The 26,206-nt window shown below is 55.5% G+C and overlaps 1 protein-coding gene across 2 annotated transcripts; it reads left to right on the top strand.

Annotated features, from left to right (window-relative positions):
- LOC140906253 (TBC1 domain family member 20-like) lies at nucleotides 1-25,861 on the top strand. Of its 2 annotated transcripts, XM_073329859.1 has the most exons (9): nucleotides 30-96; nucleotides 4,549-4,694; nucleotides 8,517-8,705; nucleotides 10,426-10,506; nucleotides 12,152-12,338; nucleotides 21,486-21,587; nucleotides 22,593-22,734; nucleotides 23,476-23,660; nucleotides 24,465-25,861. In XM_073329859.1, the coding sequence occupies exons 3-9, from the start codon at nucleotides 8,570-8,572 to the stop codon at nucleotides 24,712-24,714; spliced, it is 1,083 nt and encodes a 360-aa protein (XP_073185960.1). In that variant the 5' UTR covers nucleotides 30-96; nucleotides 4,549-4,694; nucleotides 8,517-8,569; the 3' UTR covers nucleotides 24,715-25,861. The 2 variants fall into 2 exon arrangements, with proteins under 2 accessions (XP_073185959.1, XP_073185960.1); XM_073329858.1 differs by lacking the exon at nucleotides 4,549-4,694 and having other exon boundaries at nucleotides 1-96.
- Nucleotides 25,862-26,206: the final 345 nt, after the last annotated feature.

Consider the following 26,206-nt stretch of genomic DNA (forward strand, 5'->3'; position numbering starts at 1 on the left):
GGCTGTGAGTTGGCTCCGCGGCGATGAGTGGCGGCGGCCCGAGGCAGCGGGGGGGCGGCTCGGCCGAGCGGCCCCCCCCGGGCCTGCGGCGGGGAGGTGAGCGGGGGGCCCCCGTGCTCGGGGCGGGGGGAGGTGCTGGGGGGCGCTGACCCCTGGGGGGCCCCCGTGATCTGGGGTGGGGGGAGGTGCTGGGGGGCACTGACCCCTGGGGGGCCCCCGTGCTCTGGGGCGGGGGGAGGTGCTGGGGGGCACTGACCCCTGGGGGGCCCCCGTGCTCTGGGGCGGGGGGAGGTGCTGGGGGGCACTGACCCCTGGGGGGCCCCCGTGCTCTGGGGCGGGTGGAGGTGCTGAGGGGCGCTGACCCCTGGGGGGCCCCGTGCTGTGGGGTGGGGGGAGGTGCTGGGGGGCACTGACCCCTGGGGGGCCCCGTGCTGTGGGGTGGGGGGAGGTGCTGGGGGGCACTGACCCCTGGGGGGCCCCCGTGCTCTGGGGCGGGGGGAGGTGCTGGGGGGCGCTGACCCCTGGGGGGCCCCTTGTGCTCTGGGGCGGGGGGAGGTGCTGGGGGGCGCAGACCCCTGGGGGGCCCCCGTGCTCTGGGGCGGGGGGAGGTGCTGGGGGGTGCAGACCCCTGGGGGGCCCCCGTGCTGTGGGGTGGGGGGAGGTGCTGGGGGGCACTGACCCCTGGGGGGCCCCCGTGCTCTGGGGCGGGGGGAGGTGCTGGGGGGCGCTGACCCCTGGGGGGCCCCTTGTGCTCTGGGGTGGGGGGAGGTGCTGGGGGGCACTGACCCCTGGGGGGCCCCCGTGCTCTGGGGTGGGGGGAGGTGCTGAGGGGCGCTGACCCCTGGGGGCCCCCGTGCTGTGGGGTGGGGGGAGGTGCTGGGGGGCACTGACCCCTGGGGGGCCCCCGTGCTCTGGGGCGGGGGGAGGTGCTGGGGGGCGCTGACCCCTGGGGGGCCCCTTGTGCTCTGGGGCGGGGGGAGGTGCTGGGGGGCACTGACCCCTGGGGGGCCCCCGTGCTCTGGGGCGGGGGGAGGTGCTGAGGGGCGCTGACCCCTGGGGGGCCCCGTGCTGTGGGGTGGGGGGAGGTGCTGGGGGGCGCTGACCCCTGGGGGGCCCCCGTGCTCTGGGGCGGGGGGAGGTGCTGGGGGGCGCTGACCCCTGGGGGGCCCCTTGTGCTCTGGGGCGGGGGGAGGTGCTGGGGGGCACTGACCCCTGGGGGGCCCCTTGTGCTCTGGGGTGGGGGGAGGTGCTGGGGGGCACAGACCCCTGAGGGCCCCTTGTGCTCAGGGGTGAGGGGAGGTGCTGGGGGGTGCTGACCCCTCAGGGCGCTCTGGGGTGGGGGGGAGTTGCTGGGGGGCACTGACCCTTGGGGACCCCCATGCTCTGGGGGGGGGAGGGCAGAAGGGGATGCTGCTCTTTGACATGCTGCAGTGGATATAAACTGACCATCGGGAAGTTTAGATTTGAAATTAGATGAAAGTTTCCAACCATCAGAGGAGTGAAGTCCTGGAACAGCCTTCCAAGGGGAGCAGTGGCGGGAAAAGACCTATCTGGCTTCAAGACAAAGCTTGATAAGTTTATGGAGGGGATGGTGGGATGGGATAGCTTAATTCTGGTAATTAATTGATCTTTGACTACTAGCGGTAGATTTGCCCAATGGCCTGACGTGGGATATTCGGTGGGGTGGGATCTGAGTTACTACAGAGAATTCTTTCCTGGGTGTCTGGCTGGTGAGTCTTGCCCACATGCTCGGGGTTTAGCTGATCGCCATATTTGGGGTCAGGAAGGAATTTTCCCCCAGGGCAGATTGGCAGAGGCCCTGAGGGTTTTTCGCCTTCCTCTGCAGCGTGGGGCATGGGTCACTTGCTGGAGGAGTCTCTGAACTTTGAAGTCTATAAACCACGATTTGAGGACTTCAGTAGCTCAGACATAGGTGAGGGTTTGTTACAGGAGCGGGTGGGTGAGATTCTGTGGCCTGCGTTGTGCAGGGGGTCAGACTAGATGATCATAATGGTCCCTTCTGACCTTAAAGTCTATGGGTGGGTGTCGTAGGTGCAGCTCCGGCAGTGGGGCTGGGATGGTCCTGGCTGGATGCCCCACCCGTCCCTCTCCAGTGGGTCTGTCAGGGCTGTAGGGAGCTATAGACCCCTTCCCCCACGACAAGGCATGATTCAGTGCTAACTGGTGGGGGCTAGGGAGGCACTTCCCCTGGGACAGGCTATCCCGTGAGTGCCCGCTACTGGCTTCTTGTGTCCTCCTTGAGAGCCACTGCTGGCCTTGCTTGGGGACAGGGGACAGCCCTTGGGCAGGCCCAGGCTGGGGTTTCTAGCTCTGGTGACTGAGTGCTGTGTTTAGAGCGCAGCCCAGTGCTGGGCTGTCTGGTGACTGGCTGCCCTGTGCCGATGGGAAGCAAGGTGGCCTAGTGGGTAGGGCACCGGGCAGGGACTCAGGAGACTGGTTCAGTTCCTGACTCTGCCCCTGGCCTGCTGGGTGACCTGGGACAAGTCACTTCCTTGCTCCGTGCCTCAGTTTCCCCATCTGTGTAAACTGGACCCGGTGAAGCGCTGTGAGATCTGTGGATGATAGCTCTAGGAACTGGCATTCTATTATCTGCGGCTTCCCAAAGCTGCTGCAGAGCTAGCGTGTTGTGTCTGACCCCCCTGCCCTTGGATTGGGAAATGTGCTGCCCCCCGGTTTCGCTTCACCCTTCTGGCCTTGAGGCCTCTTCAGGGCAACTGTGCAGAGTGGCAAAGGGAGTCGCGAGGTCGCATGTGCCCTGCTCCCAGCCTGGCTGGCAGTTCACGATGCAGCTCCCTGGGACGTTCCAGCCAGGCTCTTGGGCAAGGGTGGGTCCGCGCTCTCTGCGTGGAGAGGAGGAGGGTTTGGGTGCTTGGGAGTTTCGGCCTCGTTGCTATGTCTCCTGAGGGAGCAGCCTCGTTCCCTACGTGGCTGCTCTGTGATGGGGTGGAAAGGCTGTGGCCAGGCAGTGCTGGCAGGACCCCGCCTGTCTCCTTGGGGCTCAGGCAGGAGCTGCAGGAAGAAAGGTGGGGGGCCGTGGCTCATCGGGCCGACGTGCCTGAGGCCTGTCCGTTTCACAGCCAGCGGCACACGGAGGCAATTGTGCCAGCATCACGTCCACTGCCTTTGACTGCCCCAGCCCGATGGACCGGGTACCCACTTCGCAGCTGGGTGAGCTGGAGGTGACCTTTCAGTGCGGCATGGAGCCGAACCGGCGACCCTCAGGGTTGCAGTTGGGCGCATTAACCCCTCGGCGCCAGAGGGGCGCTGCCTGGAATACGGGCCAGGGTTGTAATTTCACTGCTGGAAAAGAAACTAAGGGAGGTGCTTTGTGGAACAGCTGGGAGAACCCGTGATGGGAGGGAAGGAGAGCCAGGGTGCACCCAACAGAACGGTGGAGTGTGCTGAATTGCTGGCTTCTCTTTATAGAGCATTTCTGCTTCCTGTCTCTGCATCCCGTCGCGCCAGAGGATGCTCCAGACCTGCGCTTAGCTGGGCAAACATGTTGCTGCATAAACTGGTCCCTGAGCACTCGACCTCTTGGGGCTCCCTGGGAAGTGTCTGATGCGCTGTGAAGCTCAGGGCCTGACCCATGCAGGTGCTGGTGACGTGCGACTGGTGTCATAGCCTTGACGCGCCAGCCCTGAACGTTCTGGTTTCTAGTGGTGATTTATGGGAGGCCGGTAATGGGGAAAACGGTGGGGAATGGCTTCCAAACCCGCTGCGCCTTTCTGCCACGTCTGTGTCTGAGTCTGCTCCCTCCCCTTGTCCCTGGAGCACTCAGTTGGAGGCGTCAGGGCTGAGGTGTGGGGTGACGTTCGCAATGATATCAGTGGTGATGCCATCGTGGGGAGAGGTCTCCAGCCTGGAGCAAGGAGGAGAGAGTCCCTGACGTGGCTTCTGGGGCTTCTGCTCCTGGAATAGTGCGTTCTGCGCTGGCCCCTAGAAAGCCAGCTGCGGGGAATTCGGAGAAGAGCTACAGAAATGCTCAGGGCCTGGAGAGCCAGAGCTGGATGGCCAGATTAAAAGCGCCCCATGCGTCTATCCCCACGAAGGCAGCCAACAAAGGGTGAAGGAGGGAGGGAGTGTGGGGAGGAGCAGGGTGGAGTCAGGAGGAAGGGGATGGAATGTAGGTAGGTGAGATGCATTGAGATGGGAAGTCCTTTCCCTGTGGGAAGGGCTGGGAGCCCCATCGCTGCCCTGCAGTGAGCTGGCTCAGGCTGTAGCGCCCCTCCCCACGCAGGGGAACCCCGTCACTTGGGGTGCCTCAGGCTAGAGGGGCTAAGAGTCTGGAAGGCATCCTCTAGGGAGCGATCCCTGAGCAGGGGATGGCATCCAGCTGCCCTGCTGGAGCCTTCCTGCTTGTGTTCACCCCCGTCCCGGCTTGTGGCCGCTGCCCGAGCGAGGGCTGCGCAGAAGGGCTGCTCCTGGGTCCTGTGGTGGGGTTAGTCGCGGGGCCAGGTGCACGGAGGGGAGGGTGACAGCTGCGGTGGGTGGATGTCCCAACATCTGCTTCTCCACCTCCCCCAGCCAGCCCATCCTGTGAGCTGCTGATGCTGCTGGAGCCTGCCGGGAAGTCAGCATGCTTGTGAAACCCGCCAAGCTGGCTGCATGTGGGTGAGACAGCAGGCTTCACGCCAGCCCTGGGACACTGAAGGGAGCCAACCTGCCCCTCGGTAATACCCGGCACTCCCCTGCACCCTCCCCCACCCCTCTTTCTGCTACATCTCTAACATGGCTGGAGCTGCTCCAGAATCCCAGCGCAGGTTGCCCCATTGATTCACGCAGTGGCAGGGGGGTAGCCTCTGTACGATTCTTCACCCTGACGTTTTGTTTGTCTCTGGATTGCTGCTGCCCGTTGAGCCGGACCTTTGTTTCCTGTCCTGCGTGCTGCCCAGGCCCCTTGCCTGAGCCGCTCTGGTTCTGTTAGAGCGGCCCGAGGAGCTCAGGCTAGTCACTTCAAAGGGGCATCACTGCGCTTTGGTTACAAGTGAATCTGCTGGCCACGGCACTGCTTGGGTCAGTCTCGGAAGCTCCTCAGCCGTCTCCACTCTCAACAAACTAAAATAATTGTGTCTTCTGCAGACTTCCCCTCTCCCTTTCCCACGTCGTTCTGGGCAGGGCTCGGAGCATCCGCCGTTATTATGGATGCCTGACATTTCCCATGATAACACCCTGTTTTCAATTGCTTATAACTTTCCCAGTCTTTAATTGGCTGGGATAAAGCTTTTCAAGCCAGGTGTCTGCCTCAGGCTAATTATTATTATTATTTTATTTTGAAAATTTCAGCTACAGTGGGTCAGCCCATGTTACAGTCCTGGCAACCGTGCCTTTGAGAAGCTCTGGCACCTCTATGCTTTGGAGCAGGGACTCGAAATTGGGCGTGGGCCTGGACTTTGCGTTAGGGTGGTGCCTTTTGCCATCCCTGTGTCAATCTGTCCACAGTTGGCCAAGTAACAAGCCTTTGAGAAATTGTAGTTCACACATGCTCCATAGATTCCATCAGCTCTGAGCATGCTCCAGCCCTGAGGCTGGAGAGACCACAACTGGGAACAGGGGGACTGTCTCCCCTGTGCTCTCAGTGCCCCTACCCCCCGATTCAGTAAACAGGAGGGACCTGCTTTGGGGATGCAGTCAGGGCTGTGTCTTGAAGGCAGCTGCCTCATCTGTTGCAGAAGTTGGAAGGTGTGTAGTGAAGGAGGCAGGGGAATGCAGGCGGAGAGGCTGGTCTCATGGTTAAGGTGGGTGAATGCTGCCTTGGAGAACTGGATTCTATCCCTCCCTCTGCCACAGAGTTCCTGTGTGCTGCTGGGCAAGTCACTTAAACCAGGCTCTTTACAGGTGGGTGCTAACTGTGTGTGCACCATTTTCTGGGTGCCCGACTTGAGACCTGGGGGCTGGTTTGCAGAAGCACTGAGCACTCAACGGGAGCTGTGCTTTGAACATACAAAGTGCTGTTGATGTTAAGTACTCTGAAGAATCAGGTCCTAGGTGTCTCAGATTGGCCACCCCAAAATGAATCCCTTTGTGCCTCAGGGCTCCATCTGTAAAATGGGGTGATAACCGGTTTCCCAGGGGTGTTGCAAAGATAAATTGTTTGTGAAGCACTCGGATGCTATAGTGCTGAGGGCCTTAGAAAAGCCCAAGAGGAAATGAACAATAGTGTTGAAGAGCAGGGTTCAGATGCTGTGGGTGAATAAGGCCTGGGGCTGCACAGTGGTGGATGAGGATAAATGAGCATCATCCATCCTGTGAACTGAATGAGGCAGGAATCCTGGGGAACAAATAGTATCTGATCACATAATTAAGGACTGCATTGTAATGCAGATGCACAAAGGGGGCCGAATTAAGGCTTTTTGTAATTTTTGAGTGCTTGATTTGGCAACCTTAATAATGTTCTTTTTAATGTCGTTTTTTTCCCTGTGTAATGAATAATTAAATGCTGGTCCCAGTACAGAACCCAGAATCACCATTCAGGACCAGAGCCTCATTGGCATGGGGCTGCACAGGTCATAGAATCATAGAAGATCAGGGTTGGAAGAGACCTCAGGAGGTCACCTAGTCCGACCCCCTGCTCAAAGCAGGACCAATCCCCAACTAAATCATCCCAGCCAGGGCTTTGTCAAGCTGGGCCTTAAAAACTTCTAAGGACGGAGATTCCATCACCTCCCTAGGGAACCCATTCCAGTGCTTCCCACTAGTGAACTAGTGTTTCCTAATATCCAACCTAGACCTCCCCCCCTGCAACTTGAGACCATTGCTTCTTTTTCTGTCATCACCCACTACTGAGAACAGCTGAGCTCCATCATCTTGGGTACCCCCCTTCAGGTAGTTCCGCTATCAAATCCCCCCTCACTCTTCTCTTCTGCAAACTAAACAAGCCCAGTTCCCTCAGCCTCTCCTCATAAGCCATGTGCTCCAGCCCCCAATCATTTTCCTCGGAGAGAGTCCAGCGGAGGGCAATATGTCCACATCCCTTCTGTAGTGGGGGACCAAAACTGGACACAGGACTCCAGATGTGACCTCACCGCTGCCGAATAGAGGGGAATACTCACGTCCCTTGATCTGCTGGCAATGCTCCTACTAATGCAGCCCAATATGCCGTTAGCCTTCTTGGCAACAAGAGCACGCTGCTGACTCATGTCCAGCTTTTTGTCCACTGTAATCCCCAGGTCCTTTTCTGCAGAAAAGGTCGTCCCTGCCCCAGAGAGCTCACGCACCCTTTGCCCACATACTCCTCCTCATCCTTGTTTTCAGCCTTGGCTAGTTTCTGATTCACCACAAGATTTTGTGTCTTCCCCTGTCTGCTTTGTTTTCATAACAACCTCCTGCGAGGGGCTTTGCCAAGGGCTCTCTGGTTCTCTGCTGTTGTGGCCATGCCTGGACAGCTCGATCAGAGGAGTGGGGCAGCTTTTCTCTTGCAGACCTGCTGGTGGGAACTTGTCCTGTCAGGATCACACAATGGGGTCACCTGCAATAGCAGGGGCTGGACTTGAGACCCCGGCGGTCCCATCTGGCCCATGTTCAGCTGGCACAGGGAGCAGGGCTGGCGAGCTTTGGGGTGACCCTTTGTCCCTGGGGCGGCCGTTGCATAGTCTGGATGGCCCCTGGGAAATCTCTGCCGCCTGATGGCAGAAAGGTCCCCTGGGGCCAGAGGACCGGCGCTATCCACGATGGACTCCATTCAGACTCCCCACTGCTAGGCTGTGCAGTACCTTGAGCTAGACTCTGTTCTCTGCGAGATCAGCGGAGGACGGGCCTGCTGCACTCGTGGTAGCCAGTGTCGCTGAGGAGACAAGCTGCAGCTTTCTGTGCTAGCTGGAGTGTCCCCTGGCCTTTTGGCCTCGCATCCACATCTCTGCCCCATGGCCCCACAGCTGTCGTTGAGCCAAGCCTTGCTCGTGTCAGACTCTCTCCAGTAAGGAGCCTCCAGTCACCCGTTTCTCTGAGTTCCTTCCAGTTTGTCGCTTTCTTTCTGGGCATGGGGTGGCTGGAACTGGGCGCAGTGCCCCAGGTGGGAGCTTCCCCTCCCTGCTCTGCGACTTGGTCCCTGTGCGTGCAGCGCCCACAGCTACGCTGGGCTGCTTGCTCTTGTGATGGGAGACGAAACCAAACTGGTACCTACTCGCTGCCTCTTCAGGAGCTCTGCCTACCTGCGCCCTTGGACTGTCTCCCCTTGAGCCGCTGGGAGTTCGCTTATTCGTTTGCCTTTATCCTCGTTGAATCTGGGGAAACTGGCTGCGCCGCTTTCTGTCTCTCCTCTCCCTGGGTGCATCCCACAGGTGGAGTCCCAGGCCCCTCCCTGAGGAGTCTGCAGGCCTAGGTAGGTGGCAGAGCTGAGCGTGTGCCCAGTGCCCCAAGCCCTGGGAGGATCACGCTGGGTGCTGCAGGGAGGGATTCGAGTGAAGGCTAAGCCAGGAGAAGGATACAGGTGGCGACGGCCAAGCGTGGGGAGCTGGGCAGGGCATAGACGGTGACCATCTCTCTCCTGTTGGCAGAGCTGCTCGGGTCGAAGAGGAAGCAGAAGCTGCTGTTAATCCACCAGGCCCTAATGAGTGACCCTGTGGCTGTGGAGACCCTCCGGGGGGCAGCTGTGAGCGAGGGGGGGCTGCTCACAGATGAGATCCGCAGGAAGGTCTGGCCGAAGCTGCTCAGCGTCAACGTGTACAACCTGCCTCCCAAGCCAGGTAGGGGGGCTCAGCTCCCTGGCGTACAGGGGCGTGTCTGTGCCCCAGGGCCTCGCTGCTGGGCTGGCCAGCACCTTAACGGGCTTCCGGACACCGGGGGAGAGTTCTGATTGACTGTCACATGAGCGGGAAGTGCTTGGGTCTCACTTGCATGGTTGGTTCTATGCAGGGACACTATAGGCTAGTGGTTAGAGCAGGGAACCTAGGAGCCAGGACTCCTGGGTTCTCTCTCTACCTCTGCTGCTGTCGCATCACTTTGCCCCTCTGTTCATCAGCATCCCCTGTGTAATGGGGATCGTATAGATCTCCGTGGGGTTAATTCATATTCGTAGCGTGCTTACATTTCATCCTGCTTGGATGCTGGGAGAGCAGTGCATGCTGGGGCTTGTAGTCCCCGTGGGTGGCACCTCATGATAGACATGGGAGGTTGTGGGCTGGTGTGTCCAGAAGGTGTTTAAATATGTGTGGCTGCCAAGGCTCCCCTCCCCGCCCCCCGCCCCCTCCCCAAGCAGGCTCCCTCCTGCAGCCTTTGTCCAGTTTCCTGGGCAGAGGTGTTACCTCCCCCTCCCGGCTCAGGTTACAGGCTCTCAGGTCTCCCATCCCCAGTGAAAAGAAAAGGAGCACTTGTGGCACCTTAGAGACTAACCAATTTATTTGAGCATGAGCTTTCGTGAGCTACAGCTCACTTCATCGGATGCATGCCGTGGAAACTGCAGCAGACTTTATTTATACACAGAGAACATGTTCTCTGTGTATAAATAAAGTCTGCTGCAGTTTCCACGGCATGCATCCGATGAAGCGAGCTGTAGCTCACGAAAGCTCATGCTCAAATAAATTGGTTAGTCTCTAAGGTGCCACAAGTACTCCTTTTCTTTTTGCGAATACAGACTGACACGGCTGTTACTCTGAAACCCATCCCCAGTGAAACTCCCCTGCCACATTCCCAGGTCAACACTTCCCCCTCCCTGCTGCCTCACAGTGGTTCATCGTCATTGTAGTGGGGATAGTGGACGAGAAGCTGCTGACTTCAGACACTGAGCCTGACTGGGGTGCTGACTAATTCTTGCCGCCCTAGGAGTGGAGCTGTGACCCCCTTCTGCATGCCCTGAGCCAGGAGATGGACTAATGCCTGAGGAACATGGGGACCGGGCCAGAGACTTGCCCAGGCTCCTGTTAGAGCTGGGGTTAATGTCTGCCTTGTTAGCTCCAGCTGTGTGCTCTGCCCACTAGCTGACTGCTCCTCATCTCCTTGGCATGCCCTGGGGCCAGGGTGATGGGCACAGAGCAGTCATTGCCACTGTGACACTGGAACTGCTGCCAGCTCCCTGCTCGCTAGCCCAGTGCTGTATGGGTACCAGCCCTCCAATGAGCTGTCAATCAGAGCTGTCTGGGGGGGCATTGAGCAGGGGCCATGTGACTGGCTGGACGTGCCTAACCCAGTGATCCTGTCCTAGAGGGCAAAGGCTCAGACGGGGTACCCAAGCTCTCACCTCTCCGATGCCAGGCTGAACCAGTCCTTCCAGCCAAGGAGGGATACAGGGCAGTGGGGAGGAGGGGCTGCCTCTGCTATTGTCCTGTTCTTGCAGCTCTTGGGTCTGAGTTGAGGTCCATGCTGCAGACCCCCATGTCAGCTGGGCAGCTCCTTGAGGAGGTATGTGGGACTGCCAGGATTGCTGCTAGCCCTGAGCATGCCCCTGACCCCACTGGTCTCTCCCCCCAGGCAGGGCTGTCCGCCGGAACCACAAGGACTACACCCAAGTGCAGCTAGACGTGAACCGCTCCACACGCCGCTTCCCCCAAGGTGAGACGTGCCCTGGTGCCGGGCGTGCCTGTGGGCAGCGAGGTTCCCGCAGGCCCTTCCTGGTTTGAAGTGGTGGCAGCTGGGGAGAGCTTTTCTGTCTGCTGGGATTGGGCATCGGTTAGTCCCAGGGGGCAGAGGCCTGATGGCCCCACCTCCCTCCCATGGGAGCTGTGGGGAAGGGTGGCTGGAGTTGCTGGGGGGCAGGAGGATTTGAGGGGAGAAGGGGTGTTTGTTTCCCCTCTCCCCAAAGGCTGCACTGCTGGGATGGAGACCCAAGGCCACCTCCTGCCCAGGGGTGTGTGAGGTGGGGCCAGGTAGCTTTGTAAGGGCGGGGTGGAGCGTTCCCAGAGGTCATGTCCTCATTCCTGCGTTGGGCTGTTGCTCTCAGCTCAGAGTGGCCAGGGAAGGGTTAAGTGCTTCCCCACTTCCCCATTGCAAGAGTCAGCGAGGGCCCAGGGCTCCCGACACCCCCGCAGATTCCTGAGGCTCGTCCCGTGCATCCGCACGCATGGCTAGGCTCCACGGCACGTGCCCCTCCTCACCGGCAGAGCCCAGCCTGGGTCCAGTGCAGCGGGGAACATGCTGCAGGGGGGTCTCCCTGGTAACTGTGTTTTCTTTCTGTCCTGCCTGTTCCTGGCTCTGCCCTGCAGAGCTGGTGCCGGAGGGGAGCCACCTGCCTCGGAAGGTACCTGTGCCCCTCGCTGGATCCTGTGGTCCTGCCTTAGAACATCCGCTAACCCAGCCCCGCACCCGAGCGTCTGGCTGTAGCAGCCCCCTGCCCACATCCCTTGCCTAGAGATTCATTCCCTCCTCTCCCTGTCGCTCCTCTGCTGTCTCTGAGGGTGAATCTGGCCAGCCAGGTGGTGGGATATTTGGGGGGGTTGGTGGGGCACCAGTCTCACCTGGCTTCATGGGGCCAGTGGGGGCCGCTCAGCTGAAAAAGGTGTGGTGAGGAAGCTCCGTGTGCGAGTCAGGCTGGAAGAGCGAAGGGTCCCTGTTCTTTGCTAACAGTTCTCTTCTCAGACCTGACCAACTCACAATACCAAACGCGGCGATCACGCTCCCGCCCCACGTGCGCCCTGCACTGGGGCTCGCTGGGCACTCCAGGCCTCTCTTCTTCTTCTCCATAAGCCCGGGCTTGGATGAGGGACTGGCTGGCTCAGCAGGATGGGGAGGGACGATACGGGGACCCCAGCTCCTAATTGCTGGTTCCAGTCTGCTGTGCTCCTGGCACTCTGGGGGCTGCTGGCTCATGGCCTTGGTGCTAATCCTCAAAGGAAGCAGGCCCAGCTGCAGCAGAGACCACATCTCCGCTTGGGACCCGCTGAGACAGCTGGGACAGGGCAGCTCGTGGAGCCCGGGTACCTGGGCCCGAGGCACAGCGCACTCGGTCAGGAGGACCTGGCTGGGACCAACGGCCAGAGGGGTTTAGAGGGGTCTGCAGTCAGCCCAAGGGCGACACCGCTGCAGGGGCCTCCTGTCTGACAGTCTTCCCACCACACCCCCTGCTCAAGCAGAGCCAGGGTGGGGGAGCTGGAGACTCCAGTGGGGGCCGGCTCTGAGGAGCTGGCAGGGTGGGAGGTGCTGGAGCAGGGTTTTTGCATTGCACGGTGCCCTGGGGCTCTGACCCTCCGTCTCTGCGCAGGCATGCGGCCCGAGCAGCGCCAGGTCCTGCAGGAGCAGCTCATCGACCTCATCCTGCACATCCTGAGGGCTCACCCCGAGCTGCACTACTACCAGGGTTACCATGACATCGCCGTCACGCTCCTGCTGGTGGCCGGCGAGCGCATGGGCAGCGCACTGCTGGAGAAACTCTCCACCCACCATCTCCGGTATCAGGCCAACAGGGCTGCCTTGGAGTGGGGTGGGACGTCCCCTCGGCCAGCCTGTGCCTTGGTCTGGGAGTCAGTGTGGCACTGCAGGGCACTGTGCCAGCCAGGGACCCCTGGGGCACCAGCCCTGTCCCCCGCGGTGTTCACTGCGGCCCTGGGGGGCTTTGAGCCTGAGTCTCCTGCATTGCAGTGCAGAGCATTAACCACTGGGGCATCAGTCTGGCTCTTGAGAGATCTGGACTGGAATCTCACAGGGTCTCCCTGGGACTAGCAGTGCCCCTTTCCCCACACCCGCCAGGCTGGGTTCCCAGAGACAGACTGCTCCAGCTCAGAAGGGGCATCCCCTGGGGATAGCTCATTGCAGGGAGGGGAGCTGCTGCCGCGGCGCTGGGTCCTCTGGCCCTTGTAGCCATGTCTGTCTAAGGGCTGTGAGGAAGTCTTGTCTGGGCCTGCTGGGGATCAGCTCCCCAAAACCACCAAGCACTGCCTGCCAGGCCTCCGCAGGCCCCGCTCCCTCCGCAGGGAGCGGTAGGCACACGCCCACCCCCGAGTCCTCAGAGCGTCCCTCTGGAGGGCCCAGCCCCGAGCCACTGGGCACTCACAGAGTGACCAGCCCTCCTGCGCACACAGAACTCACCAGCTGGTACGGCTCAGCTGAGGGCCAGCACTGTGCTTAGCCCGCAGCACCTGGGTGTATTTAGAGTGAAAACAAGAATAAGTTTATCATCAAAGACAGAGATTCAGGGGACAGCAAGTAAGAATATTGGAAACAAACGGTTGCATGAAAAACAGTATCACAGCACAGTTCCTAGAGACTGCACTTAGCGACCAGGTTACCCTGCGGTCTACAGCAGCTTATCTCGCCCAAGGTTCTCGCCAGCGTTTTCAGCCAGGCCTGGTTGAGACCCCACTGTCATGAAGCAAATCGCTGCCTGTTTACTTCCCAGGCAAAGGATGCCAGGATGTCGTCTTTGTCTCCCAAATGTCCTAGAGAGCAAAGCTTCGAGGTGCATTTTAAGATAAGAACAGCCAGACCGGGTCAGACCAAAGGTCCATAGACTCCTAGAATACCAGGGTTGGAAGGGACCTCAGGAGGTCAGCTAGTCCAACCCCCTGCTCAAAGCAGGACCGATCCCCAATTTTTGCCCCAGATCCCAAATGACCCCCTCAAGGATTGAACTCTCAACCCTGGGTTTAGCGGGCCAATGCTCAAACCACTGAGCTATCCCTTCCCCCAGCCATCTAGCCCTGTAGCTTGTCTTCCGACAGTGGCCAGTGCCAGGGGCTCCAGAGGGAATGAACATAGCTGCCACTTGCTTCCTCCTGTTACTTTTCTCTCTCTGACGGTTTCCCGATCCTGCATTAGCATTTGGCTCGGATCGATGAGGTTGTGAACCAGACGCTGCTTAAAGTACATGAAAACAGCCTGCTAGAGAAACATTCCTTGTCTGACCGAAAACCTGTTTTTCACCTCTGCCAGTGGCTCGTCTCTAGACACAGCCCTTAGGAGCGTACCCCGCACGCAGCATCTGTGCATGCGTTTTGCAAGGATATTGATATGAGTCAACAGTGTGCCCTTGTTGCCAAGAAGGCCAGTGGCATTTTGGGATGTATAAGTAGGAGCATTGCCAGCAGATCGAAGGACGTGATCGTTCCCCTCTATTCGACACTGGTGAGGCCTCATCTGGAGTACTGTGTTCAGTTTTGGGCCCCACGCTACAAGAACGATGTGAAAAAATTGGAAAGAGTCCAGCGGAGGGCAACAAAAATGATTAGGGGACTGGTACACATGACTTATGAGGAGAGGCTGAGGGAACTGGGATTGTTTAGTCTGCGGAAGAGAAGAATGAGGGGGGATTTGATAGCTGCTTTCAACTACCTAAAAGGGGGTTCCAAAGAGGATGGATGACAGAAGGAGGAGTAATGGTCTCAAGTTGCAGTGGGGGAGGTTTAGGTTGGATATTAGGAAAAACTTTTTCACTAGGAGGGTGGTGAAGCACTGGAATGCGTTACCTAGGGAGGTGGTGGAATCTCCTTCCTTAGAGGTTTTTAAAGGTCAGGCTTGACAAAGCCCTGGCTGGGATGATTTAGTTGGGGATTGGTCCTGCTTTGAGCAGGGGGTTGGACTAGATGACCTCCTGAGGTCCCTTCCAACCCTGATATTCTATGATTCTATGATGACTGGTGCAGCAGTGGCTTTTATTTGAGACCTCTGTGACCCGTAGCAAAGGGTCCCCTCTTCTTTCCAAAAAGTCTCTTCTCAGACCTGACAAACTTGCTATACCAAACACATGTCTTGCAGGGTATTTATCCGTGAGGGGTATATGGCAAGCTTGTAACTTACCACATCTCATAATCCTTGTGAGGTGTATATACGAGTAATACTTAGGGACTAATGTAACTCTATTGACTGTGTGCTTTATGGGCTTGGAGAAGAAGTTACTCACCAGGGGATAATGTGTCTTGGTGACGGCCCACTCAAGCAGGAGGGAGTTGTCATTGCTCCCTAGTTAGCTGGTGATGTACTGCAAGGCTCAGTTGTCAGCCTTGGAATGGAGCAAGGCTAATCGATGGAAACCATCAGAGACAACTGCAAACAATCAACCACTTGGAGGTAAAAAAGGAACAGGATCGCCCTGTGTGAGTAAAGACAATAGACTGTCACTGTAACACGTAGTGCGGGAAGGGCCTCTGGATTAATTCACTGAGGAAACATCTTGTGGAGGTGGGGTGTTTTTTGAATGTTTGGATGCTGGTTCCCAGGAAGCCAGCTGTCTCTGTGAGGAGACTGAACTTTGGAGCATGGGAGCAGCCTATTGTGTTAGGCAGGAAAGGTAACTGTAACTAAGTGCAGACCCACATGCGTTTTGTGGTTTGGTTTTGTACAGTCATTGTTTGTTTCCATCACTTTCTCCTGTTCTTAGTTGAATCTCTGTTCTTTCCTAAATAAACTTTCGTTTGTTTCATTATAAGCAGGGTGGATTTGATTTAAATCAAATTGATTTATATCAAAAGTCAGGAAGACTCGATTTAATCATGGATTTCTACATAAATGTCCATTCTTGTTGGTTGTTATAACCTTAATACATATTCTTCACAACTCAGAGAGAGAAGTAGGTTTCATTTTTAGAAGGTACACACTTTTAAAGTGATTTATTTTGAAAACTTTTCAGATGAGTTTTACAGCTATATCAGAAAATTAATAATTGTTTGGTTATTTCATTTACCAAAGGTAAATGAGGCTGATGTTTATGAAGTCATTGGGAGGTGAACTATCTCCAGTCCAACAGGTTAATCATTAATATTTGGAGGATTTTCTTGCCATGCTGTATTAGGAGGAGAACATCACCAGACAGACATTTAAATTGTTTTATTTCACTAAAACAACAGTGTTATGTATTCTGGATTTTTTTTCTTCAACCGCAAAGATATAATATTTTAACAAAACAAGTATATGAATTTTTGAATTTAGTTAAACCTTCACTTTTTTTTAAAATCAGGTTTGTTTTTAAGTAAAATAGTTCAATGAAATATTTAAAAAAAAAAAAACAACCCAAAAATTAACTCGACTGTGTCAGCCAGATCAACATGAGAAACTTAAAATATTGGCTTCGGCAGCTGACTCAGTCGTCTTCACCTTCATTTTCCTGTTTGTTCATAATCTGGAAAAGAAAACCAAGCTTTCCTGCTTCTTCAGGTCCCAAATAACTTCTCAATTTGGAATGAGTTAGTCCAAAGGAAGAAAAATATTCTTTCTACACCGGCAGAAGAAGCTACTGCTGGTAAAAGTGAGATGATCACTTCAACAGTCTCTGAATCCAAGTGCTTAAGTGACGTCTACCAGTTTCCTGCTGTGACTTTCTTTAAAACATCATCAGCAAACATATATTTCTTGAATGGTTCACCCTTAGCTCTGAAGTTTATTATAATTGGCATTATGGAGGGATGATTGCTGGATGTCCATGTCGTTGCCAACTCCTCTTCTTCAGCAGTTAAGGTTTGACTCTGGTACCCAGTATTGAGAATATTTGGAAGAAAATGAGCTGGAGATGGTGCTTGTCCCATCTGGTTTTTTTTAATGCTTGTAATTTAACTCTGTCATTGCATATTTCTGTATTTTAAGATCTTGCTCGGTTCCTTCCAGATTTCAACAGCGTCCGCAATAAAACAGCGATTTCCCTGCATTTTGTTCAAGGCCCCGGAAACAGGCTTCAGGGTGCTCAGCACGTGTTCAGCTTTTCTCTTAAGCCCAATGTTGAGAACTTAGGCTATGACAGGGCCATCTATTTTTTCACAATTTTTTTCACAAACTGTCATCCGATTAGGCCAGTTCTTGTTACAGTGCTCAGAACAGTCCACGACTGAGTTCCATCGCACGTCTTGTGGGAGAGTGAGCTTGGTTCCTCCCACTCTTTTCAGAGCAGCTGCTGCAAAGTGGTTGTTACGGAAGTATTTTGCAATTTCAACTTTTTATTTCTGGAACACTGACGTCTTTGGCTAGGAGGTGCATCAAACGAGCACTGCAGCCATATGCTATTAGCTTGGGACTCTCTCTTCTAAATAATTTCTTCTCATCTTGGATACATTTGCAGCATTGTCTGTGACCAAGCTGCGTAGTAGACATTTGAATGTTTTTTCATTTTGTTTTACTGCTACTTCTTGTAAGTATTCTGCTGTGTGAGCATTTCCTGATGGATCAATTGTTTCTGTAAGGAAGACATTCCCTTCTTCTGTTGTCACACAAGCACATACAACAGGATCGTTGTGGACATTGCTCCACCCATCAAGACTCATGTTAACAATTTCACCGTCTAGGTTTTTGGCACACTGCTCAGTTTCTCTTTCAGACACTTTGTCCAGCAATTTTCTTGCAACTTCTGCTGTGTTGGGTGGAGTGTACAGATGCTTCCCTACTTACGCAATCGTTCCGTTCCGAAAAGCCTTACGTAAAATTCGGGTTATGCAAGTTGGAAACGTATATTGTTCAAGCATAAAAAACAATTACAACAAAAATATTGCATTTACCTTAATCCTATTGTTATCCTGGCGCACTGAAGGCTGCGTTTTGGTGGTGAATGACAATGGGCTTAATTTGTAGATGAGGAAGGAGAGGAGGAGACAGGCATTACATCATTGGGGTCGTTAGAAGGGGCTTTGGAGGTGGAAGGCTGTGGAGATATGGACATTGCAGACCTTTCAACCTTCTTTACAAACTTATTGAGAGATGACTGGATAGTGGCCTTTTTCTTCTCTTCATATATCTGTCTGTAACAGGCCAGCGTTTCGTCAATGCCTCTGTTCGCTTTCAAGAATCGTGAGGAATTGGGGTCTATCTTCTCAAACCTTGCCATTGCAGACTCAATCTCACAAAATGCAAGTGCCATCTCCTGGGTGTTGAAGTGTCGTGGCTCTTCTACTTCTTCAACTTCTTCCTCCACTTCAAATTCCATGAGATCCTCATTGGATAATTCAGCTCCATGGGATTCAATAAGCTCATCCACACCCCCAACATCAGCCTCCAGCTCAAGTTGCTCAGCAAGCTTCACTATGTCATCTGCCACCTCCTCCAAGATTTCCTCTTTTTTGAACCCTTTAAAGCTGTGTACGAACTGTGGGCATGTTTTCTTCCATGCGGCATTCAAACAAACTTGGGTAACCCCTGCCCAGGCCTTAGCAATGTTTAGGATGGCTTGGTAAATGTTACACAATTCCCAAAAATCGCGTAAAGTCTTGCCAGTCTCTCTGTCAGTTGCTTCTACTGCTGGTGCAAATGTTCTTTATAGGTAATAATAGGCTTTAAAATTAGCAAGGACCCCCTGATCCATGGGCTGTAGGATCGAAGTCGTGTTAGGAGGCAGAAACACGACTTTTACATTAGGGTGAAAGTTGTCTAAATGTGCGGGATGTCCAGGAGCATTATCGACGATAAGCATAATCTTGAATGGGATGTCGTTTTCTCTGCAGAATTTTTCCACTTCGGGGATAAATATATGAACCAGTCTTCGAAAAGTGCCATTGTGATCCAAGCCTTTCGATTTGAATGGAAATGAACTGGAAGGGTAGCCTTACTTATGCCTTTAAACACATGGGGATTTTCTGAATGATAAACAAGCAATGGTTTCAATTTGCAATCTCCAGCAGCATTACCTCCAAGCAAAAGTGTTAGCCTATCTTTCACAGCCTTAAACCCTGGCATTGTCTTTTCCTCTTTTGAAATGTTTGCTCTGTCTGGCATTTTTTTTTTCCAAAACAATCCAGTTTCATCAACATTAAAGATTTGCTGGGCTGTATAACCACATTCTTCTATAAGTTTTTGTAACACTTTGGGATACTTTTCAGCTGCTTTTGTATAGCACTAGCAGCCTTACCACTCTCTTCTACATTGTGAAAATTTGCACGTTGTTTAAATCTATTAAACCACCCATGACTAGCCACAAACTTTGCATTAGGATCACTATATTTTCCCTTTATGACTTCAAACATACTCTTAGCCTTCGCTTGAATACCTATGAAGCTAAGCGACACACGTTTTTGAATCTGATCTTCCATCCACATTGTTAATAACTTTTCCATTTCGTAGATAGCTCCAGAACGCTGCTTCATTATGACGGTTGATTTTAAAGGAGCAGAGCCTTTCACATGCTCTTTTATATGTGCACTATCATTCAAAATACTTTTCACTGTTGAGGTAGCCAAATCGAGTTCACGAGCAATTGACGGCAGGCTTTGTCCGCCTTCATACTTTTTCACTATTTTCATTTTCTGCTCTAAATCAATCTTCTTTCGCTTACGAGTTGGTCCTGCACTCTTGCTATCATTTGGTCGCTTTCCAGGCATGATTTGAATGAAATAATAGGGTGAAATAACAGAAATACAGTATCACTGAAATAACACGAGGCTGTGAGAGCGCAAAGCCTTCCCTTGTAGGAGGTCCTGCTGCTGTATTCCTCCGCACTACAGTACTTTGCATTTCCATAAACTATGCAATATTTTCCGCAACTCGAAAACTTTATTTATGCCTTATGGGACTTTTTGCGTAAGGTCGAATTTGTGTAAGTCGGGTCTTGTGTAACCCAGGGAGCATCTGTATCCTGGTCTTAATGACTGAACCATGTTAATGAAGTGTGGATTCTCAATCATACGGAAAGGAGAGTTTGTTGTGTAAACAAATCGGGCAATTTTTTCATCAATTACCTCTTTTTGTAATCAGTTGGTTCTTATCACTAACTTTATCTATGGTTGTTTCTGGACGATGGAGTTTTTTTTTCTTTTTGCTACAGGTGCCATACTGTAGCTGTGCGACATGCATGATGTGACTGAAACACTGTCATTGGCAGAGAACTCTGAAACTATAGAAAATGATGGTGATCTTGAAGGTGGAGAGTCTTCAGAATCCTGTATGTTGAGGATGGATTCTCCTAAACAAAATAAGTCAATGCAGTTATTTAATTATTACCATACTGCTCATTTAGTGTTCGTTACTCATTGCATTCGCTGACACTCAGCACTACTGTAAAGGTGAAATTGTAAAAGGAAGATCTGCCTATTTCAGCTCTTTATTTATCACAGCTGCATCTAAAATGACAGTACCATAGAGTAACAACTGTATTTTTTGCTCAAATATGAGAATTCAATAATAGTCCAGAAGGAAGTCAGGCCGTCCTTAAGAGAGAAGTGTGAAATAAAAAAGTTTACCAACCTGAAGATCCTGCATGTTCAGACATGTTCCTTTCATCATCTTCAATGCAGCTTCCTCCTGAGAAGGAACACTTCTCCTGATGTTGTTTCATTCAGACAAGCCTAATCCCCTTCCATCTACGCACTGTTTGCATTTTGCACGCATGCCTGTCTTAGCCACAGGTAGAGGAACTTCATTCAAATATTCCCAAACTGGGTCTGTCTTACCTCCTGCTGCTATTATAGGTTTTCCCTTCTAGTGAGAGAATGGTCTGGTAGATCTCAAATCAATGAAGGCTACACTCAGAAAGACCTCGAAACTTCTGGAATATGCTGCTCAAATAGTTTTACTTTTGTTTCTACTGCCTGTCCCTCCCTTCTCCTATTTATCTCCAGACTTTTTCTCCTTATCCAGATCTATTCTGCCCCCAACAATCTTCTATTCATTGAACTTTTTGAAACATTGCCCTTTTAGAGAGAGGTAAGGGATTGACTCTGTGTACACACATTTCCTGATGGACAATAGGGTTGAGCTCTGTTATTTCTCACCTCTATATTTTATTTATTTATTTATTTAAAAACATTTTTGCTGTTAACAAGCATGTTATCTCTGGAGACACAAATCCACAGTTTGGGAACTGCTAAACTAAGCATCTCGGATGGTATCTTCCAGACTGAGCACTGCGTCCCATTGGGTAGATAGAAAGATTAACCCTAAATAATCTATACAGAAGCCCCTGGAACCGCATCAGATTGGGTCCCTAATCCATGAACTATTGGAACTCATTTACAAAACTTTTCTTAAACATTACCTAGAATCATAGAATCTCAGGGTTGGAAGGGACCTCAGGAGGTCATCTAGTCCAACCCCCTGCTCAAAGCAGGACCAATCCCCAGTTAAATCATCCCAGCCAGGGCTTTGTCAAGCCTGACCTTAAAAACCTCTAAGGAAGGAGATTCTACCACCTCCCTAGGTAACGCATTCCAGTGTTTCACCACCCTCTTAGTGAAAAAGTTTTTCCTAATATCCAATCTAAACCTCCCCCACTGCAACTTGAGACCATTACTCCTCGTTCTGTCATCTGCTACCATTGAGAACAGTCTAGAGCCATCCTCTTTGGAACCCCCTTTCAGGTAGTTGAAAGCAGCTATCAACATGAATATATTGTCTCAAACTATAGAATTAGAATTTATAATCCTATAATCCATGATATATTTGAGCTATAATGTATCTTAATTAAAACTATCTTTAGGTAGGTTTTTTCCTCAAAAAACATTTTATCAAAAAAATCTGATTTTTTTTTTTTTAAAATCCTTGATTTTTATCCACGCTGCCTGTACTACAGTGCGGGGAGGAGCGGGGAGGCTCCCGGTCGCAGCATGCACTGAGTGGGGGCGTGGTGATCACGCCCGTCCGCACTCCTGGTGCCTCACTGGGGACACCCTCTTCTAACCTCTCCCCGTCTGCAGGGACTTCATGGACCCCACCATGGACAGCACCAAGCACATCCTGAACTATCTCATGCCCATCCTCCAGCGGGAGAGCCTCTGCCTCCATGACTTCATGCTGAGGTACCGTCAGTCGTGGGGCTGGGCTGGGGGCGGGCAGGGGCTGTGCACCATGCAACTCTGCCTCCTTCCCAGGCCCAGCAGCAACGTGACTGATCTGCCCAGAGCCCACCCCTCTCCACCCCCACCCCCCAAGATGGGCCCAGGATGGAAATAATTGGGTTGGGTCCTGCAGGTTGGGAGGTATCAACTGGTTGGGTGTGGGGGAGGAGCTGGGGCTGCAGGGGCTGTGGGTCGGGATTGGAGGGTGGGGGCGGGGGACTGCAGGTAGGGGTTGGGATGGGGGGCTGCGGTTTGGGGCAGAGGGTTGGGATTGGGGGCTGGGGGTGGGGGACTGTGGGGCAGTGAGCTGCAGGTTGGGGTTGGGAGGGGGGATGTGGGGTGGGATTGGAGGCTGTGGGTAGGGTTGGGGGTAGGGGACTGTGGGTTGGGGGCAGGAAGCTGTGGGGCAGTGTTGGGGGGGCTGTGGGGTGGAGGTGAGGGACTGTGGGGCTGAGACCTGTGGGTTGGGGTTGGGATGTGAGGCTGTGGGTTGGGATTGGGGGCAGGGGGCTGTGGGGCAGGGTTGGGGGGTTCTGGGGCAGGATTGGAGGGCGGGGGGCTGTGGGGCCAGATTGGGGGACGGGGAACTGTGTGGTGGGATTGGGAGATGGGTTGAGGGGCTGTGGGTCAGGGTTGGGAGACGGGGAACTGTGTGGTGGGGTTGGGGGGGCTGCGGGTTGGGAGCGGGGGCTGCGGGTAGGGGTTGAGGTTGGGAGTGGGGGGCTGTGGGTCAGGGTTGGGGGTGGTGGGTTGGGAGATGGGGCGGGGGGCTGTGGGTCAGGGTTGGGGGGCAGCGGGTCGAGGTTGGGGAATGGGGCAGGAGGCTGCGGGTTGGGGGTGGGGGGCTGCGGGTCAGGGTTGGGGGCAGCGGGTCGAGGTTGGGGGATGGGGGCGGCACTGGGGGTGGGTATTGGCAGGAAGGAGACAGTCAGCGTCTGAGCAGGACCCTCTCTCCCGTGTCTGCAGAGCGGAGGTGGGGACGATCTTTGCCCTGAGCTGGCTTATCACGTGGTACGGCCACGTCCTCACCAGCTTCCCCCACGTCCTGCGCCTTTACGACTTCTTCCTGGCCTCACACCCGCTGCTGCCTGTCTACTTCGCTGCCGCGGTACGTCTGCCTGCAGTCCTCAGCCCTGGCTCCCCGCCCCAGGGAGCGGAATTGGGAGGGAGTCCTGTCCCCTGGCACCCCGCTTCCATGGGGGGCTTAGCAGGGGAAGGTGACCGGCTGCCAGCCTGCCTCCCCCGCTTCCAAAGCCAGAAGGGCCCATTGCGATCCCCCAGCCCGACGTCCCTCGAACGCAGGCCAGCGAGCGCAGCTCTGTCCCCTGGCCCTTCTCACAAGCTAAGCTGGCCAGGATGGTCCGTAGCTGGATGGGAGACCGCTGAGTTGCTGGAGGGAGGGGGTGAGTAACTCAGAGGGGGAGCCAGCGTTGAGCCCAGCGCCCCGGTGTGGTGCGAGGTCCCTGTGCCTTTGCTCCTGGCCACGGATGATCCTCTGGCTCTTTTAGCCAGCTGAGTTGCTTAACGTGGAGTCCCAGCCCAACTCCCAGGAGGGTGACTGTGTTCTGTGGCTCACAGCTCCCCCTGCAACTTCACTTGGTCACGGGGTTCTCTTTTACTTCCTGTCTCAAACTGGTGTGCACTGTCCTGTTCTCTGCGAAACAGCAGCTGTGTTCCACCCCAGAGGTGGCTGTTTTGTCAGAGGCGTGGTAAGGTGCTGGGCATGGTGTAAAACCTAGAACCGTCTGACCGGGGCGTGGCAGAGGCAGCCCACGGAGAGCCCTTGTCGGGGCTGGGGGTTATTGCAGGGGCACGTGTCCCATGTGACCATGGCGCGCTCTCCCGGCAGATCGTCCTGCACCGGGAAGAGGAGGTGCTGGCGTGTGACTGCGACATGCCCAGCGTCCACCAGCTTCTGTCCCAAATCCCCCAGAACCTCCCGTACGAGAGCCTCCTCTCCCGGGCCCTCCAGCTCTTCCAGCGCCACCCGCACACCGAGCTGGCCAAGCAGGCGGCTCTGCAGCACCACAAGAGGTGAGGGAGGACAGGGCTGCGGGGGGAGCGGGAGGCCAATTGCTGCTGGACCTGCACCCGGCCCCCAGTGGTCTCCTAGGTGTGGGGCTGCCCCGGGCCCTGGCAGGAGTGTCTGGTTAAAGGTGCAGCTCTTCTCTTTCCTTGTCATGTAGCTGGCTGCCCCACTCCCCGACCATCCCTGCTGCCAGGGGCCAGGGTTCCCAAACGCCTTGTCGATTTTCCCTCTGTCCTTGGAGCAGTGAGAAAACCAGGCGGTCTGGCCAAGCTCTCAGGCATGCTGGCGGCTGCAGTGGGGGGACTGGGCACCCCTCTTAGCTCATGGTGTCTGGCAGGCTGGCGGTGAGCTCGTCCCACTCCGCTGTCACACACGTCCGGCCAACCCCCCCCATGCAGCCCTGGGGCTGAGCGGCTCCAAGACTACGGCACAGGCTGGCGCTGCCGGAGCGGAAGGCCCCTGGCTGTGGGAGGACGAGCGTAAATGGCCTTTCTGTGGGTCTCCAGCCCCTGGGCAGCGCGGTAATGGCGGACATTGGAGCAGGTCTGATTCCCTCCCACCCAGGGCGGTAACCCAGGGTGTCCAGCTCGGCAGAGCCGAGGGCTGCACTGGGGGTTGTGCTCAGAGATGCCCCCCTGCCTTCTCTTAACATGGCAGTGCAGCCAAGGAGGACAGGTCCCCCCATGCAGCCTGGGAAGAGAGTTGCCCTCGCACCTCGGCATTAGGGAGCAGAGCCCCAGCCGGGCCCTGGCCAACCCTGCATGCCATTCATCCCCGTGCTAACAGGCTCCCTCCCTGTCTGTTCCCAGCATCTCCATAGGCACCTTCACCGCCTTCCAGCTGGCCGCCTCCCGCCAGCGCCCAGACTCCGTGCTGCGCAGCCAGAAGCAACAGGACAGCGCCCACCCCGAAGCTGCTGCTCTCCTGCCCACGGCTGGGCACAGCCCGCTGGTGAAAGCGGCCGTGTGGGGGATTTCGGCCACGCTGGGGGCAGCGGCTCTGGCCGTCACACAGACTGCCCTGGAGTGGGCACCGGAGTTCTTACTGCAGCTCTTCTAGTGCCCGGCGTGGACACCGGGCCCTGGAGCCACAGCCCTTTGGTGGGGGGGCGGCCCCCTTGGGCTGCCTCCGTCTTAATTTATTGGACTGTCTCAAACGCCAGGGCAGCCGAGCTCCGACAGGCTGCGCCCAGCTCAGAGCGGCCAGTAGCCAAAGCATTAGCCACAGCGGCACAGAACTGGGCCGGGCCTGTCCTGCTGCTGCCTGAGCCATTCGTGGCCTGCAGCAGGGAGGGCTGGGGTCACACCCTGGCCGAGAGCTGGGACTTGACCGCTGGGTCTCTCCTAGGGCTGTGGCAGGCCCAACGCCAGCTCTCTTGGGGAAGCGTAGAACGGTGACCTCGGGGCGCTTGCAGGGGAACAGAGCACTAATCCCCAGGCCCCCCCCATGGCCACCGAGAGTTTTCCTAGGTCCCTTTCCCAGCCTCTGCCCCATGGGGCTGTGCTGGTGCACGTGGGGTGGGAGTTTGCTAAGTACCAGCTGACTGTGTGTTTGTGCACAGGACACAAGGAGAGAGCCGTCCCCACCCGGAGGGGCCAGGCAGCCCCTCCTCCGCTAGCAGGAGGGTGCGAGCGGCTGGGGGCTCTGCGGGAAGCGCTGTCCCAGCAGAGCAGTTGGGGGGTGCTGCAGGCCGGGGCAGGGTGTGAGGAATGGTGGCAGGCAGGGATCCCTAGAGGAGGGAGGGCGCACAGGCCTGGGCAGAGCCTGGAAGGCAGCGAGGAAGGGCGCCCCGCACAGGCTGTGCCAGGGGAGAGGCCTCGCCTAAATTGCTGCTTCTCTCCTGCTGCTGGCGTTGCACCCAGGGTCCTCCTGGCATCTCCTCTGTACCCACCCTCTGCTCTCGCCTTGGCCCTGCCAGCCCGGCCCCTCCGCCCAGCATGGAGGGACACTGTGCCCAGAGTCTGGGGCAGGCCCTTTTCTCAGGGCTTCGACTTTAGTTCTTCCACATAAAGCCCCTGCAGCACATCAGCTGTCCCTTCCCCCAGCGCTGGGAAAGCAGCCCGTGGCACCCGCCTCCCCCTGCCAGTCCCCAGAGGTGGCAGCAGCAAGCGGGGCAGGCTGGGCTCCCCCCGCTGCAGGGTGCTGCCTGGGAAAGGCTCACCTGGGGCGCACTGGGTATGTGTGTGAATAAAGTGTGTGAGCCTGACCCCCTGTGTCTCATTGGCTGGGGTGGGGGCGGGTTTGGGGGAAGCAGTTCCAAGGGTTCGAGCTGGGGGTGCGGCTGCAGGAGGGCTGGGTTCTGCTCTCCCCTCACAGCCTCTGCGGCTGGGCAGAGCAAGAGGCCGCATGGCCGGCTTCCCTGGGTGCTTGGGTTAGGGGAGCTCAGTGTGAGCCCCCCAGGCTCTATTTCCTCGGGGCTAAGCAAACCCCCCTCCCCAGGTGCAGTCAATGGCAGCTTTGGGTGCCCAGCACTTCTGCCAGTTAGGCCCGAGTTGCCTGCCGCCCGAGAGCTGCCTCTGGGCAGGCAGGGAAGAGCTGGGCTGGGGGACGG

The sequence above is a fragment of the Lepidochelys kempii genome, chromosome 2 (assembly GCF_965140265.1).
Source record: "Lepidochelys kempii isolate rLepKem1 chromosome 2, rLepKem1.hap2, whole genome shotgun sequence".
Classification (NCBI taxonomy): Eukaryota; Metazoa; Chordata; order Testudines; family Cheloniidae; genus Lepidochelys; species Lepidochelys kempii.

Bases quoted from the DNA above. Each gene is read 5' to 3' on its own strand.
- LOC140906253 (XM_073329858.1), top strand. From the start codon at position 24: ATGAGTGGCGGCGGCCCGAGGCAGCGGGGGGGCGGCTCGGCCGAGCGG. The intron at 97-8,516 runs GTGAGCGGGGGG...TCCTGTTGGCAG, and splicing joins CCCGGGCCTGCGGCGGGGAG to AGCTGCTCGGGTCGAAGAGG. The intron at 8,706-10,425 runs GTAGGGGGGCTC...CTCTCCCCCCAG, and splicing joins CAACCTGCCTCCCAAGCCAG to GCAGGGCTGTCCGCCGGAAC.